This window comes from Podarcis tiliguerta (genome assembly GCF_965153285.1).
Source record: "Podarcis tiliguerta genome assembly, chromosome: 7".
NCBI lineage: Eukaryota > Metazoa > Chordata > Lepidosauria > Squamata > Lacertidae > Podarcis > Podarcis tiliguerta.
The window spans coordinates 88,758,626-88,776,634 of NC_139540.1; the positions used below are offsets into that span (position 1 = coordinate 88,758,626).

At 48.5% G+C, this 18,009-nt stretch overlaps 2 protein-coding genes across 2 annotated transcripts in view; one reads left to right on the forward strand and one right to left on the reverse strand.

Moving 5' to 3' along the window:
* LOC310682056 (uncharacterized protein) overlaps window positions 1–18,009 on the forward strand; it is a gene marked incomplete at its 3' end in the record, with an annotated part of 194,826 nt that overhangs the window by 170,315 nt on the left and 6,502 nt on the right. The gene's annotated exons all lie outside the window — the stretch shown is intronic.
* On the reverse strand, window positions 10,226–16,822 carry PCDH8 (protocadherin 8). The gene is made up of 3 exons (XM_083448600.1): window positions 13,369–16,822; window positions 12,310–12,517; window positions 10,226–11,585 (listed from the first exon to the last, which is right to left on the reverse strand). The coding sequence occupies exons 1-3, from the start codon at window positions 15,985–15,987 to the stop codon at window positions 11,212–11,214; spliced, it is 3,201 nt and encodes a 1,066-aa protein (XP_083304726.1). The 5' UTR covers window positions 15,988–16,822; the 3' UTR covers window positions 10,226–11,211.

Sequence of the window (18,009 nt, forward strand, 5' to 3'; positions counted from 1 at the left end):
TTAGATGGGTTTCCCGTTCCTTCATCTGAAGAAATGCAATCGAATTGAATTTTCATATTGTAATCTTTCCAAATCAGTGACTCTAACTGTCTCAAGCTGTGTGAGCCTTGTCTCATGAGTTGTGACCTTTACCTCTTTCAGTTCCACACTTAAGTCCTCAAACTTTTTATTCAATTTTTCTATACCCTCTGTATTGTGATTTGTGTTGTCTATAATTTCATTCAACAGTTGCATTACAGATTCCTCAAAGAGTGCACTTTTGGAGTCTCGTCTTACTGCTCCCTTCTCTGCTTTCTCAGCACACATAATTGCTCAGGAATTTCAAGGTCAATCCCACAGTAAGCGGGGAAGAAGAGAGAAAACAGGTTCCCACAACAAGTTCCCACAACAATCCCACAGGTGTCAGTTTCAGGCAGCAAGCGGCCTCTCTATTCGTTATTACTGAAAGGCAGGCTGTAAAATTTTTTCTCAGTCCCTTTTAGTGTTTAAAAGGCAATCCTGGAGGTGACAGATACTTTTTGTTACTTAAAAGCAAGTCCAGGCAGCAGCAGGATACAAAATATCCAAGTCAATGGAAACGAAAGTTGAATGTTTCCTCTTCCATTGTGACGTCACAATGGAGTCTAGCCTTTCCCTACCGGGAGGTCCGTTACAAAATGAAGACACTTCTTTATATTAATACACAGTCTCACAGGGTTTTTGAGACTAAAAATAATTTCCCCTCCTTCCCCCTGCAGAGGAGGGGCTTTGGAGTTAACTTGCAAAACTTTCTTTTCTCTCTCAGGGCTTTGGTCCACGTTTACCAACTCTCCTTTAATTCAGCAAAAGGGATCGACCTCCGTTTTTAAATCCCTTTCTCTCCTAAAAGGTAAAGGTAAAGGTACCCCTGCCCGTACGGGCCAGTCTTGACAGACTCTAGGGTTGTGCGCCCATCTCACTCAAAGAGGCCGGGGGCCAGCGCTGTCCGAAGACACTTCCGGGTCACGTGGCCAGCGTGACATCGCTGCTCTGGCGAGCCAGAGCCGCACACGGAAACGCCGTTTACCTTCCCGCTAGTAAGCGGTCCCTATTTATCTACTTGCACCTGGGAGTGCTTTCGAACTGCTAGGTTGGCAGGCGCTGGGACCGAACAGCGGGAGCGCACCCCGCCGCGGGGATTCGAACCGCCGACCTTTCGATCGGCAAGCCCTAGGCGCTGAGGCTTTTACCCACAGCGCCACCCGCGTCCCTCCTAATTGTGGTCTAATTTAAACTTTTCCCCTTACTCACAGTTCCAAATTTTTAGTTCTTTTTTTCTGGAGGAATTGGCCGCTCACGATCGCCAGACATGGAGCTTCGTGCTGTGAAGAAAGCAGTCGTTTCCGCTGTGCCGCATCTCCAACCCCACTGGCTCTTGGGGCTCTTTACGAGCTTACCGGGAGTGGGGGAGTCACCAAACGGCACCCACCGGATCACCAGGTCCTCAGAATGCTCAATCTGAGTTTTTTTTTCAGGGCACCGCATTGCTCTTGTGGTCTCCCCCTGCTTCACTGCACTGGAGCTCTTTCAGCCGAAAGAGCTCCTGTCTGCGACCAACTGGAAGTCCTATTTCATTACAATTCTTATCATAGCCATGCAAGTGATCTTAGTACTATTTTTACTTCAATTTTGCAGATGAGGAACTGAAACAGGGCAAAAGGGAGATTCACACTTGGGGGTGTTTTGATTTGCAGCAGTCTCTTAGCCATCGTGCACCACCAGCCTTGACTCATCTGCTTGAAAATGTCATTGGAAGCAATGCCAGTATAGTTAACTAATACTAATGATAAACTATCATAATTACGATGCTGTAGGATCACGTCTTACACAGGGGTTCACTTCTAAGGGTTCCACGTATATGTAAAAACTCATGTGCTCAGATCCTTGGGATCAAACCCACTGGGACTTCTGGAACCAGGGCAAAAGTTGCAGAAGTCCGGGGATGCTCCTGTGAGATCTCTCAGGACTGTCCAATTTGCCATGAAAAGTTATGGGAGCATCCCAGACCCACTCAGAGAAAAAAAGGAATATCTGGTGGGAAAAGAGCAAGAGAGCTTCCCAAGAAGGCTGTCTCCTCATTTAACTTGTGGAATTTCAGCCAGCTGGCCTCCAGTCATGCATTATTGAAATTGCACAAGTTAAATGAGCATAAGACATGATCACACTGCACATTCTGTGGCTAAGGGATGGTTATACATCATAGTATATGGAGTTACAATGAAAATCTACAGACATGAATACCAAAACCTAGGAGATGGAATAATTTAAGCAAAACAAGGAACCCCCTCCAGGTGTTTTCTGGCACCCTGGTTTAGAGATGCACATGATACTCCTAGTGTGTTGTATCTGTGTGTGATATTGCTAGTGCTGGGGCTGAAAGAAGAGTGGCTTCTGAGTCCATTGCTGAGACAAATTTGGACCAGAAGCATTTTATCTCATAGCTAAAATTATTGGAAGCTGATGAGTAGAAGGGGAGATGAAAAGGAGATATAAGGGAACATGAAACCCTTTTTTGCTCTGATTGCAATCCACATTCTCATCTGATAATTGGCAGCCCAGAATTTGTTAGTCAAGGAACTGTATGAATTCTCACAACTTGCTCCATTCATTAATCACATTTAAACAAATCTGCTAATTGCTATTAATGCACCTTTTCCAGGTTTCTGAAATTATTTCTGTTCATAAAGTCATAGAATCATAGAGTTGGAAGGTACCCTGAGGGTCCTCTAGTCCAACCCCCTGCAAAGCAGGAATCTCAGCTAAAGCATCTATGACAGAGGTCCACAACTTCCCGAGGGAGACTGTTCCACTGTTGAACAGCTCTTACAGTCAGAAAGTTCTTCCTGATGTTTAGTCAGATTCTCCTTTCTTGTAACTTGAAGCCAGTGGTTCCAATCCTGTTACTTGTTTTTGGAAGAAAGGTTGTTTGGGATATGGAATAGCCACAGTGCAGAATCTAAAATAGCTTCCAGTAGTGTGGGAAACCCAGGCTGAACAGGTGTGCTTGTGGCAATTTGCTGGTTGATGTCAGCTTCAACTGCCTTTGGCCAGGGGGCCACTGCTAGATACTCAAAGGTTGGCATTCTTCTGACTTGGGAGACAGTGGAGGAGTGCAGCTTTTGGAGTGAGGTCAGGCTGTTGGCAGGTTGCAGTGCTTGCTGTGGCTGCAGAGACCAATGTGGGAGATGATGATGATGATGATGATGATGATTAATACCCCACCCATGTGGCTGGGTTTCCCCAGCCACTCCGGGCGGCTTCCAATTGAATATTAAAAACACAATGCAGTGGTACCTCAGGTTACATACGCTTCAGGTTACAGACTCTGCTAACCCAGAAATATTACCTCAGGTTAAGAACTTTGCTTCAGGTTGAGAACAGAAATCGTGCTCCGGCGGCATGGTGGCAGTGGGAGTCCCCATTAGCTAAAGTGGTGCTTCAGATTATGAACAGTTTCAGGTTAAGAATAGACCTCCAGAACGAATTAAGTTCTTAACCCGAGGTACCACTGTACAGCATTAAACATTTAAAAGTTCCCCAAACAGGGCTGCCTTCAGATGTCTTTTAAAAGTAGGATAGTTGCTTATTTCCTTGACATCTGATGGGCGTTCCACAGGGCAGGCGCCACCACCAAGAAGGCCCTCTGCCTGGTTTCCCGTAACCTCGCTTCTTGCAGTGAGGGAACTGCCAGAAGGCCCTTGGTGCTGGACCTCAGTGTCCGGGCAGAACAATGGGGGTGGAGATGTTCCTACAGGTATACAGGACCGGGGCTATTTAGGGCTTTAAAGGTCAGCAACACTTTGAATTGTGCTCAGAAAGAGACATGTTTTGTTGCAGCTGGACAGTTGAAGGCATCCAGTTGTGCTGCTGCAAGATGCACCACAGCATTTCCTCTCTTTGCACTCCTCCCAATGGTCATTTCTCCCCTGGTCATTGCTGTGGATACATGACTTGACTGCCTGTCTCCAGGGATTCCCACAGGGCAGGAATGTTGCCAGCCTCCATGTCACATTTGCAGACATCTTTGTAACATAGAGTTGGTCTGGATGTTAAAGGACCAGGAGATCTTTGTCCCAGCTGAAAAATCTTGGGCCTTGAGCGTCCTAACAACAACAACAACAACAACAGCAACAACAACAACAAAAGGCTACAGTTCTTATTCTTGGGCAGAAAACAATAGTAGCTAATCAGTTCAGGACTACAGCCCTAATACATTGACTTTTTTAAAAGTAGCTTGTAAAATTAATATAAATGTCCATTTTAAAAGTATCACCATATTTTTCCTTTTCTTTGGATATAAATTACAATCTTGCTTTGGAGGAGATGTTCCAGAAGTACTGTAATGTTTCTATATTGCCTTTAAAGTGCTGCATGTGCTTGTGTGTGTTTATTCTCATGCACAGAGTGAGCAATACTTGCTTCCTGCGTCTTTGAAGACCTCTGAGCGATGTCATCCAGGTAAAAAATGGCAGGTCCTGCACCGCCACCTATTGGGCTCTTGGCTTTCCAAAGGCAGTTTCATCCTCTGAGATGCTTCTACTTCCCACAAGGCCTTCATTAATTGCTTGCTGTCTCCAGTTCCACTTCAATGGGGCTGTTGTTCTTTTGTGATTCTTGCCTGGTTTGAAATTGCTTTTATTAAGTTGCTTCTAAATCAGCTTGTTTTGATGGTTGTTCTGGGTCTGGAAAGCAGGCGAACTTAATTTGTGAGAACTCTATCAGCTATTGACCCAAGGGGGAAGCCAAAGTGGGGCAGAGGGGTGAGGAGATCATAGGATTCATATGTGCCTTGCCCTCCCTTCGTCCTTTGATTAATTTCCATATGATCTTTTAATGACAGCACAGCCTGGCAGGGTTTTGCTTCACCACAGAACAAGCACCTGCTGCAGGGGCTCTCAGCCAGGGGGAGGGAGTAGAGGCTCCTTGACGCTACCATTTATCATAATTGCTTCTGGTCCAATTTCATTCATGCCTCACATTTTTGATTGTCTTGGATTAAACATTACCAGAGGAAATGCTGCTAATAGTCTTTTGCAGTACACCCCCAAACATCTAAGGCATTTATTATGGAAAGGATTATAATAAATTAAATGCTTAAACCAGCACTGTGTAAGCATTTTTGTCTTGGATCAAAAATGTTTGCACTAGCTGTTTAAACATTCAATTTATTATAATAGGGAAATATCATTGAAAAATAAGCATGTTAATTAAACTTGGGTTTAGCAAATGTGAGTTATCCTGAATGGACACACTATAATGAATACAGACAGGTAGAATCTCCCTGCCCCTTTTTTCTCATTATGAAAATGAACATTTACATATTGAAACCCTGCAGCTATTAGTTATTTTTAATGAACAGTGTTGCCATTTCAAAGTTGAAGCCCTCATATGATGCAGCTGAGATATTCCTGGGTCAGGAAAGAACTTTAGCTAATTAAATTGCAGAGAAGTTCTTCGCTACAAATAATTGATTAAAGTCGTTACATGGATAATCAGTTTCACAGCTAAGTAAATAACTTAAAAAGAAGTAGCCTGCAATAAGAAAGGGTCACATGGAGGTGATTAAATGTAGGAAAAGGCTTAAGGAGAAAGGATGGTCAAAGTGGAGAATGGTGTGGAGGGGGAGGAAGAGATGAGCACAAAGGAACAGAAGAAATCTTTAGAATTCAAGCTATTCCAGCTGTTGTGAGAAGGAGCACCTTGCAGCCTACAATGGCCCAAGGAAAGTCTCTTCCTTTTGATCTCTTCCTTTTTTCCCTTGCATAGAGAAGGACCCCATAGTGCCAGCACAGAGGGCATTTCCACTGTAAAAAGGATCAGGAAGCAAGTGATGGGCAAGAAGATCACCTTGGAGAGTCACTGCTCATCAGATGATAGACCAATAGTCTGACCTAGTAATAAGGCAGCTTCCTAAGGACAATCTCCAGCATTAGTCATACTCAGAGTAGATCCACTGAGAGGAATGTGTCTACACTGAGTATGACTAACACTGGAGATCACCCTATGCTCCTAAACCTTCAGACCATAGAGAATGGAATCCATGCAGAAACTGATCAGGAAGCACTTGTAGCTGAGAACTACAGCATCTGATTTGCATGTTGATGTTTCATGGTTCAATCCCAGTTAAGGGCTGTGTTGTAGAGCTCAGAAACAAGCCTGCGCGAGGCAGTCTTGGAAAGGTGTTGCTAGCCAGGGTAGGGAATATTGGGCTACTCTGGTACAATTTAAGGCAAATTCATGTCTTCAAAGGAGTCTCAGTGTGTGTTAGTTTGAGGATGGTCAGCATTGTGGAACACAAGGGCTCCCAACTCTCAGACTATGCATTCACTGAAATAATTTATCCCATAGGCAAAGTCCTGAATTCAGGCGTTTTTAGTTTTAATGTGTCTCAATTCTGGGCTGGGCTTTTAAGATTTTTGTGTTGGGTTGGATCTCTTTTTATGGAATGACCCTTCTGTAACAGCAGGAGCATCCAACCCAGTGGAGCATGAGAGAGAGGTCACAGAGAAGGAACTGGATCTGACACCACAAGCAACTGCCCCAAGGGATGGCAGCAATCCCTCCCTTCACTGGTATTCTCTGGGAATCAGAAAGACCTTGAGCTTGTGAGAGCCAGAGATGTCAATGGGGATCAAGTAAAACATGTGTTGCCTGTTTACCTGTTCTTGACTTCTATCTTTAGGTACTAAATATGGGCTGATGTTCTTTTAATGTCCCCCTGGTTCCATGACTGTCACTAATTCCAGAAGCTAGTTGTGGCTGCCATCAAGGCCGTGAAGCTAGATAAGAGAACGAGTTTTTGCTTGATATCATGCAATTTTAAGATAGGTACAAACAAATGGAATGGCAACGATTGCTCGAGAAGATGTGAAAGTAAAGGAGATTTGTTGTACATTTTGAAGAGAATTCCTGAGAAAAATAGAACAGCAATAACTGAAGCAATCAAGATCCAAATCTCAATCCAAACATCCATCTTCCTGGGCTATGTGATTCCTTGGCTGTTGTGTGGAGATGGTTTAAAACTTGGTTTTATTGCTCCTTGTAACCTATTTTTATGGCAAGGTCCTTTATAGAAGGCCAAGCATTATGCCCTGTGGTCAGTGTTTAAGAATGGTTTGTGAAAGGGTGACAGTGGTTTGGCAAAGCTTTGGGACAGTGCAATCACTTGTGAGATAAAGGGTGGGTTAGAAATGAAATGTTAAAAGAAAAACAAATAACAATTTGCTTTTAAAAGGAATTTTTTATTCAGTGTTATTCAATATCATCAGCCAAGTGTAAAAGCCAATGAAATCCTCGCTATTGTAATCATGGGCACTGATGTCATGTTCCTTGTGCTTGTTTATTTGGGACATTTGACTGCTCCTGTGATATTGGACTTGACTGTGGTGTTTGCCCTGTAAGTATTGAATAAATGAAGTGGCCTTCTCTGCTGGTGTCATGGGCCAAGTGTCCAAATGAGAGCCTAGAATGAATTGCTGCTTGCACCAAGACTTGCTAATTCAGGTTTCCTATGGCCAAAGTCGGTCCTTGCCCTCTTGTGTTACGTCTGTGGCCATCTGCTCCATTTCCAGTTCAGCTCCCAGGGCAATAAGTCCCCCTAGCACACATTTCTTCTTTTTCCTGATGGGGGGAAACATTAGCAGTTAAAGCCACTGTTTCATTTTCCTTATGGCAGGAAAAGGTTTCAGACTTTGCTGTAGAAACTGTGCTATTTAACTGTTTCTTAGGGCATAATCTCCACCAGAGACTAGCCGTGTGGCCTGATTTTGCCTAGTCCTCTCCAGCTGTTACCATACAGATTCTTGGTCAGAGTACAAGAGCGGCTCCTCCTTCTGAGCCACTTCTTACTCTTCTACTCTGATTGCCTCAAACAGCATTTCTACTCAGAGCAAAACTGAAGCTGTGGTGAATATTTGAAGGTGGCGGAACTTACTTGAATACCCTCCCATTATCCTTCCCGTTACTCAAAGGCTGTAAATGATGCTGGATGCTCAGAGATTATCTAGTCCCCACAAAATGTAACCAGAGAAATCTGGCCTAGGAAACTTGCTCCCTAGCAAAATTTAAATCACCCCAATAGCAGTAGATAGCAGTAGATAGACAAAGCTAAAAATAAAGTTCCTAGCTCAGCTGTAGCTGACAGATGAGCTTCAGCTAGATATGCCTAGGTTGTAACCCATGTGGCAGGTGCAAGCATCAAATAGGTTACTTAGGATGTGTTCACTCTACCACCTGAGAGTGCAGTGAAGTCCCCCCACCCCATCCAATGCACCTAATGGGGTGCAAAGGCAGTTGCAAAATAGGAGGCAGGGAAACGGGGGTTGAAGATGAAAGGGGCAGGATAATAGGAGTGAATGGTGGTGTTCTAGCCAGGCAGAAGATGGAAAGGATGCTTAGTAGCTGCAATGTGTGGGTGGAGGATACAGGATGTCACCATAGGGGTGCTTTGTGTAAAAGGAAAGTGTAGCAAGAGAGGAGAGAGGAGGAGGCATGAATGTGGTGAGTTCCAAAATAGTCCCTTCTTCCCCCAACAAAGGAAAAAACCACACATTTGGCAAGTAAAAAAGGGTTTTCTTACAAACTCTCCAATGGTCAGGTTCATGTGCTTTTCCACACATCAGCCAGAAAGGTTGCACAGGCAATAAAATTTAGTTTAGTTCCAAAGAAGTGAAAATTCCTCCCAAGGTGAGGGGAAGTGACCTAGCTAAGCCTGGCAGGACAGCATTAACCCCTTCATGCATTAATTAGAGTTAAGCATTTTGGTTATATCAGCCTGGTTATCTCACAAAAACAATGTGGTGTGAATGGAGCAGAATGTAGAAAGGAGGACAAACAAGAGTTGTAGAAGGGCTGTGAAGGTAGAAGCAGGAGATAGAGAAATAACAGGGTGATGTGAGGAGTTTTCAGGTGAGGTCAGGACAGAATGTGGGAATGGTGACAGTGGTAGAAGGATGCTGGGTAATCATGGGAGGTGGGTAATTGGAAAGGGAGGTTAGATGCTGTGGATCAGGAATTGGTTAAGTTGCAGGAAGCAAGCAGTAGGAATTAACTGACAAGTTTCTCCAAAGAGAGAGGTGTAGAAAATGGAGTCCCCCAACAATCTGTGCTTTGTAAGTTGCTCATAAGCAATGTAGAGCTAGCAGTGAGTAGTGAAGTGCCACGTTTGCCAGTGATACCAGTTTAGGGTGGTTAAAACAAAGAGAGACTGAAGAGCTCCAAAAGACCTCTCCAAACTGAGTGAATGGGCAGTAAAACAGCAAACGCATTTCAATATAAACAATTGTAAAATGATACATGTTGGGGCAAAAAAATTATCCATTTCACATATATGCTCAAGTTTCATGCTAGGGATCAATAGGAAAAAAATTGAAAATAAACTACATTATCATAATGTCATTACAGTATATAAATCTATAGTGTGACTGCTCCTCACCGTGTTCTGGTCACATTGAAGAGTTGGAAAAGGTTCAGAAAAGGGCAACCAAAACAATTGTGGGGATGGGGTGACTCCCCTGTGAAGAAAGGTTTCTGTGTTTGGGGCTTTTCAGTTTAGAGAAAAGGGGAGTAAGAGGAGACGTGATAGAAGTGTAAAAAATTATGTATGGGATGAAGAAACTGGAGAGAGAAGTTTTTCTTTGTCTCACATAACACTGGAAGTTGCAGGCATCTGACGATGCCAGTGTTGGAGCATTCAGGAGAGATGAAAGAAAGAACTTCTTTATGCAGCACATAGTTAAACTTTGGAACTCCCTTCCACAGGAGGAAGCAAAGGCCACCAAGCTAGATGGCTTTCAAAGAGAATTAGAGACATTAATGAAGGCAAGGACTCTCATGGGCTGCTGGTCATGATGCCTTTGCTCTGCCTCCACAGCTGGAGGCAGCAAACGTTTCTGAATATCAGTTGCTGGAAAACACAGGAGGGGAAAGGGCTCTGGCCTGGGTTCCCCACAGGCATTTGGCTGGCCACTGTGAGAACAGAAGGTGGCCCAGATACACCAGGGGCCGGATCCACGAGCTCTTCTAAGGTTCTTAGATGAAACAGCCCTCAGAAAAATCTGAAATTAGGTGGTATGGGAGTAAATTTGGATGCTAGCTATTTTAAGATAGTTCTATGACTCCCCGTTCTTATGCAAAAATTGTCTATTACCTGACTTGGAAAGGCCTGTAAATTTGTAACTGTGATAATCAAATGCAGCATCTGAGCCCCTGAAACTCATAACAAGTCTTTATTAGTGTTTATATAAGTGACACAGAATAATTAAACCACATTTAGTTTGAAACTGACCATGGACTCCAGAAACACAATTCATACTTTGCAAGGCAGTCTTTCCAATACAAGTAGTTGCTTAACTAACTTAGCATTAAACTGTGACAGTTCCTTTATGTGACTCCTAAATAATTCAGGGTTTTTTTCTTCTGCACATGTCTTTCAGACAGTTCCTTTGGCAAGAAATTCAGATTCTCCTTCCCCAAGGTTTTATTATATAAAAATAGAGTGAAATTTCCTTATGTACAAACATTACATTACATCATATACAGGTTTTCAAAAAAACACTATGAAAAGGCAGGCCATGGGTGAAACAAAAGGTCAATATAGGACAAAAAAAAAAATTAAATACTGCACATTTCATAAAAATTACATTAACCACAAAGAGTTTTTTGTTTGCAAATATCAAACAGTACCAATGTAATAGGAAATCTTTCCCAACAACTTCATTTATAACATATATCTTAGTGTTTAAGGCACATTTTGCTTATTCCTACATACTTCACAGAACCGAGTCAATAATTTAAGAACTCTTGGGGGAAATCAAACAGTGTGCATTTATGTAGGTACATGCTTTGGGGATAAGATGCAAGGGAGGGCACAGGTAGAGGGGTGTGGTTTTGTGTGTGTGTGTGTGTGTGTGTGTGTGTGTGTTTAAAGAGGTGCTAAAATACAAAGACTTCTCGTATAAACTTGGAAGCTTGTCGGGGCTGGCTGTGATCACAAAACAGTGAGAAAGAGACTTTGCACATACTCGGAGTCATTGTCCTCTTCAGCCAGCCTGCAGATAACACAGAGAGATAAACATCTCCAGCAAATGCGTGGTTCTGGAAATTCAAGTTCTGTGGCCTGACACCAGCTTCTTACACGGCTCCTGTGGCACTGACACTCATGAACCTCAGCTCAAGTTAAGTACTCATTAGTAGTTAAACCTTCTGACTGGTCTCAGGTGGAGGGCCTAAATATCGAGTGGAGGGTGCTTGGTATAAGGGTACTGAGATCTCTTGGAGGTCTGGCAGCCTCCCTTGATGAGGAGGCGACAGCAATGTAATAGCTCTGTCATAATCCCTATGCAAGACTTTCTCATAGACACTCTGCAGCCCCACTGTCTTGGGCAGTTGTGCCTGATAATAGTTATCTCGGCGAAGGGAATCCCTGGGCAGTGAGGTGCTTTTGCAGAAGGTGGACAGCTGGGTCTTTGGGTGGGGGGATGAGTGAGGATTGGCTTGGCCACAGGAAGGGCTCCAACATCGATCTGAGTGGCCCAGGATCTTGCATTCAGCAGTACAAGCCCACAACCCTAGAAATGCAAGGGGAAAAACAAACTTGAGAACATGGACACGTAGCAAGCAGAGCACTGTTAGGGCAGCACCTAGAAGACCATTGTATCAGTGCCATACTCAGTGAGAGGAAAGATGGAAAGGGGAAGAATCATTTCATGAAACTAACATGAAGGACAAAAAGATCCTCATACAGCTACCATCAAAATTGCATCATAGGAAGTTGCCATACACCATGTCAGATCTTTGTTTCACCTAGCTAAGCAGCCTGTGGAAGTTTCAAACAGGGCTCCTTCCCAGCCCTAGCTGGAGATGCTGGGGGGTGGGACCTGCATGCACCCTCCCCTTAAAATGACAAGCCACAATACAAGCCAGCACAACTCAGAACATTGTGCCAAGAAGGATCCAAAGGATAAGCATTCTGAGATGCTTGGAGAAATGACAGGATAAGAAATAGCCAGACAGAACCTGGTCCTTTGGCTTCGGGTGATGTGGATGCGCCCCAAACTGTCAGCCACCCTGGCTGCTATATTTTCCCTAGTTGTGAGATTGATTGAAATCTATAGCTCTTGCTGTAATTAACAGCCTATTCCCAGGCTCATTAAAATTGAGGAGGGTTTCCAAAAACAGTAGAATGGTGATCAGGTCTTTTGGTGCTGGGTTTCTTTCAATGTTTCTGGGGCAACAGTTTCCAAGTTCTGTGGCATTCTGAGGGGAAAGTGGCAAAGTTTAAGGCATCCTTACCATTCTGCATGTGCGTGATGAGGTCCTTTTTAAGAGCGTCCCCACTGATGTCAGAATCACTGTCGTTGAAATCACTATCGCCTTTACCACTGTCTTTGCCGCTGAACTTCTCTGCTTCTCTGCCTGATATGGTGTTGAAAGAATGACCCTTCCAGATGGCCACAGGTGGGACTGGCTCTTTGCTGTAACTAGGGGTAGAGGCATAAGACTGGAAGAAGGTGGAAGGGCACATGTGAAGGATTTGGGGGGGGGGCGCAGGGAAGAAAAGGAGAAAAATGTTATAAGGAACAGCAGTGTTAATAAAAGCAGTCTAACTAGCAGCTTGGACCACATCCCTGTGAATTGGAATCATCTAGACTCAAGGTAGGCTACAAATCAAGAACTTTTGTTTAACTCAGGCATCCCCAACCTGCGGCCCTCCAGATGTTTTGGCCCACAACTCCCATGATCCCTCGCTAACAGGACCAGTGGTCAGGAATGATGGGAATTATAGTCCAAAACATCTGGAGGGCCGAAGGTTGGGGATGCCTGGTTTAACTAATGTGTAGACTGGCTGTAAATAACTTTAAATGCAAACATCCCTGCTTAATTACTTTAACAATGTATAACTATTATTAACTATATAGTATTAACTATAATTAACATAACTTTTACATAATGTGGTCCTCCTTTATTACATATGCATCAAAGAAAGAACATGCATTTAAACCACCTAAGACACACGGGAGCATGTGGAATGATATTTTTTAAACCAGCAACTGTCGAAATAATTTTTTATTTGACTATATTACTAATGTAATTATCTGGACATAGTTGGGGCTGTTTTTTGGGGGGGGGGTTAGGGGAAAACTGTATTTGATTGCTTGTATCTGATTATATGTTGTTCTTATATTCAACTAATAAAATATTTTTTAAAAAAATTACTTTGGGAACTGGATGTAAAAATCCCAAAACATTCAAGAATAAGCTAAAGGGGGGGGGGGGATAATAAGCTAAGGTGCAAGAAGCAAGGTGCCTCTCCCAGGGGGGAAAGGGAATCAAGACCATGGGAAATGCTACCTCTGCATTCGTCCCCCGGAGTCTGCTCTGGCTGTCATAGAGGCTGGCGGTCTCTCTGATGTTTTCTAAAGCCGGGATGTCTTCGCTGGCTGGGGAGGGCTCCGGGCTAGCAAAGGAAGATTTGCTGGGGAAGGAATGAACTTCGAAGCCATTGCCTCGGGTGCCAGGGCTGGAGGGGATCAGGCCACCGCCCTTGCCTTCCTGCTGCCCCTTCTCCAGGTGAGAGCTGTCCAGCGGCTCCTCCAGGACTCCCTTCTTCTCCTTCTTGCGCCTGTTGCAAGTGGTGGCGATAGTGATGATGGCCACCAGCAGCAAAGTGCAGCTCCCAGCAAGGACGATGATGACAATTAAGGGAATGTCCCACTGCACAGCTTTCCCTTCCCCAGTGTTGGGCTTGGCCTTGGAATCCTGGCTGCTTGCGGGGAGCAACGCAGCAGTCACCTGGAAACTGATAGGGACTGTAGTGGAGAGGGGAGGCTGTCCATTGTCGGCCACGGTGAGGAGCAGCTGGTAGACTTGGCCCAGCTGTTCTTCTGAGAAGCTCCCGGTGAGCACAACTTCTCCTGTTTTCTTGTTGATGGCAAAGAGGTTCAGGGCTGGTGGCTGCTGTTGCTGCGGATCTTCTAGGAAGGAAAAGCTCAGCTCAGCGTTGACTCCCTCATCAGCATCTCTGGCTTTGATGTGTGCCACCACCGAGTCGTGGGCAGCTTTTCTGGACACCCCGATCTCAAGGGAACCGTTGATGAGTGCTGGGTGAGTAATGACAGGCGCATTGTCGTTCTGGTCTACTACCCGCACCTTCACCAAGGCTGTGCTGGAGAGCTGAGGGGAGCCGCCATCCGTGGCTTGGACGGTCAGCTCCAGCTGCTTGAGGATTTCGTAGTTGAAAGTGCGCAATGCGTAGATGGCCCCCGTCGCCGGATCCACCGAAACATAGGTGGAAATGGAGGCGCCCATTACTTGGCTGTCCATCAGGCGATAGGTGACCTTGCCGTTGGCTCCTTGGTCCGGGTCGGCGGCGAGGACGGCGGCGAGGTAGGCGCCAGGCGGGTTGTTCTCCAGCACCGCCACCTCGTAGCGCGCCTTGGCGAAGCGAGGCGCGTTGTCGTTCTCGTCGGCCAAGCGAACGGTGAGACGGTGCACGGTCTTGGCCGGCGGCGAGCCCAGGTCCTCGGCCACAACCGTGAGGTTGTACTCGGGCACGCGCTCACGGTCCAGGGCGCCCGTGGTGAGCACCACGTAGCTGGCGTCGTAGGCGCGCTGCAGGGCGAAGGGCTCGTGCGGCGCGGCCAGCAGGGCGCAGCGCACCTGGCCATTGGCTCCCGCGTCGCTGTCCGAGGTGCTGACCAGCGCCACCAGGCTCTCGGCCGGCGCCGCCTCGCTCACGTAGGCCACCGTCCAGGCGGCAGCGGCGCCCTCGGGGGACGCGCCCCCCTCGACGAGCGGTCCCGGCTCGGACCCCGCGCCCGCCCCGCCACTGCCGGCGCTGAGGGCGCTGATGGCCACGGCGGGCGCGTTGTCGTTGACGTCAAGGAGGCGCACCACCACCTTGCAGCTGGCCGCCAGCGGGCTGGCGCCGCGGTCGCTGGCCTGCACGTCCAGCTCATAGGCGCGCTGGAGCTCATAGTCGACGGCAGCGCGAAGGCTGAGGCGCCCCGAGAGCGGGTCGAGAGCAAAGAGGTTCCGCGCCTCGGCGGGCACCTGGCTGCCCCAAGCGTAGAGCAGCTGCCCGTTGGCGCCCTCGTCCGGGTCCGAGGCGTCCAGGTCGAGGAGCAGCGCTCCGGATGGCGCGTCCTCGGGCAGCTCGACGGTCAGCAGGGCGCCATGCGGGAAGGCGGGCGCGTTGTCATTGGCGTCCAGCACCCGCACGCTGACCGTGGCCGTGCCCGAGCGCGCCGGGCTGCCGCCGTCCTTGGCCACTAGCTCCAGGCGGTAGGCGGCCTGCGCCTCGCGGTCCAGCTCGGTCAGCAGCACCAGCTCGGCGCACTTGAGCCCATCTGCGCGGCTCTGTGCCTCCAGGCCAAAGTGGCTGTTGGGCGAGACGGCGAAGCTCTGGATGCCGTTGGAGCCCACATCCAAGTCGTGCGCCAGGTCAAGCGGCAGGCGGGTGCCCGGTGCGGCGCTCTCCGACACCTCCAGGGCGATGAGCGGCTGCGGGAAGCGGGGCGCGTGGTCGTTGATATCCCGCACCTCCAGCTCCACGTGCACCAGGCGGTAAGGCGAAGGAGGCGAGCCCCCGCCGCTGCCGCTGCGCGGCCAGCCCAGACTCACCACGTCGAAGGCCAGCACGCACGGCTCCTCCGACTGCCCGCACAGCGCCTCGCGGTCCAGCCGCTCTGTGCCCAGGCTCAGCTGCCCGTCCCGCTCGCGAACCTGCACCAGCGAGCTGTTGCCCGGCGCCTTCACCAGGCGGTAACTGCGCTCTCCGCCGCCTCCTCCCGGGCCCTTCAGGGGCAGCTCGTCGGCCAAAGTGCCGATCACTGTGCCGGGAGGGTCTTCCTCATAGGTGTGGTATCGGATCGTCTTGCCGAAGGCAGAGGAAAGCAGCCAGCCTAGGCAAAGCAGACCCCCAGGGTGGCAAAGGTTTCCGGGGCAGCGCCCGTTCTTGCGCACATTCATGGCTCTGGCACTGCCTTGCGCGCCGATCAGAGAGAAGGAAGGGGCCACTGGGGGCGAGGGGGGCGAGAACGAGGGGCCAACAGGCCAGCGGCTACTCGCGAGTTCTTCCCTAGCTCGGCGTGGGTGCTCTCTAGACTGGCTCCATGCGCGGCCGCTGCTCGGCTACCTCCTCGCTGGGCTCCGCGCTGCAGCTGCCTCGCTCTATCCCGCTTCTAAGCCGGCGCGGCCCCTCCGAAGGGTCTTTAATAGACGCGGGTATGCAAATTTGCGTAGCGGATCAGCCAATGGTGGGCTCCCTTACCTCCCCAGACACCTCCCCGACCATCTCACATCGCAACATGCACATATATTATATGTGCCGGGACTGGGGAGACGCAGGAGAAAAAAGGCGCTCGAGGGAGCCTTGACCTTGTGTCCTTCGGCTCTAGGGCGTATTTTTCTTCCCTGGGGGGCAGTGAGCGGGATCATGGCTTTGGGCTAGAGCCGAACTGAAGGGCTCCCAGCGTCTCCTCCTAAGGCGGGGCAGAAACTGGTGTCTTAAGACAAGTCCGATCCAGTCCATTCCAAATGCGTATCCCTTCGGCCGCCGCGCACAGGCGAAGAAGTCTCGCCCCCGTTTGAAGCCCGGCAGGGCTGGGCTTTCAGCCCAGGATGATCTTTGGGGGGACAGGACTGCCTCTATGGCCAAGGAGCTCCCCTTTGCGCCCCATTCTCCTTCCCACGCAGAAACCCCCAGAACAAAACAGGAGAAATAAGCCTCTTGTAAGAGAGAAACCTGCGTTGCCCTTCCCACGAGCTCGCCCTAGGATGGCGTTTTTGTGCAGTAAGCAGACGGCGGGGTGGGGGGCGCGGGGACGGCAGAGAGAGTGATCCAAATCTTAAGCTTTTGGCCAGTAGGGCTGCGAAACTAGGGGCAGGGGAACTGGGGCTGAGCTCCAAATCGGATTTCGACTAAACAGGGGGAGCTTTCGAAAGGTTTCCAAGATGACACTGTATAAATGGCTCGTGAAGCCCTCGTTAGCGGTTCGCCAGAGAATAGCTTGGCGGTCCTGCGCGTCGGAGCCACCAATGTCTGTATTACTTCCCGATGACAAGCGAAAAGGGCAAAAGAAGAGAGGGCGGGAGAGGGAGATTGAACCCCCCAGCCCCGCCTGGAGTGTCGGCTAAATTGAATATAATGAGCGGGGCGCCACATGGAGCCGTTCTTGTCCGGCTCCATTCATCGCCCATCACTGCCATAGCTCTTTGACCGGGGCGAGGGTGGGCGCTGAAGGCAACACAATGGCCGGCTCGAATCGGGGGGGGGGTATACTTTTGACCCCCCCCCCCCGTCCCTCCCTTCCTCTCTCCCTCTGCAATCGGCCCCCCTGGTGCTCTGCTTTGCCTGTTGAAGGGATTTGCTTTTTGTCCTCTCTCTGGGAAGCCAAACTAGTCTCGTTCCAGGAGAACAAAATAACAGCATGAAGCTGAAACCTGGAACGAACCTGAAGGGAACTGGGATGGAGGGAAGAGGCCGGCCAGTGTGAGTGAGAGAGAGGCATGCGGGTGGGGGTGGAGGGCTAAGCCATCTGCTCTGGGGAAGCCAGCCACCGCCAGCTCCACGATCTCACCGATGCACTCGATTCGCGAGAGCCACAAACCCCGCCGCAACGGATCCGCGTACAAAACGGTCCAGGGATTCTCTCTTTCTCTCCTCTGAATCTCGCTTGTTCTGGTCACGTTTGTGGGTCGATCGGAAAGGCAGCGGAACGGCAGAGGTCAGATGGCCACTTGTTATGGCTGCCATCCTTGAGAATCCTGCATTTCAGGGGGTTGGACTGCATGACCCTCGGGATCCCTTCGAACTCTACCATTCTAGGAGCCTGTGACTCAGTTAACGAGACCAGCCTGTCGGGGACCACAGAGAATGCATCTTTAACCCAACCCTATTACTTTTACACGGAAGAAACCCCTAAAAGTCTGCGCCCTGCTCCCACTTCTCCAGTGGGACTTTCTTCCGAGTAAACATGTCCGATGAGAAAA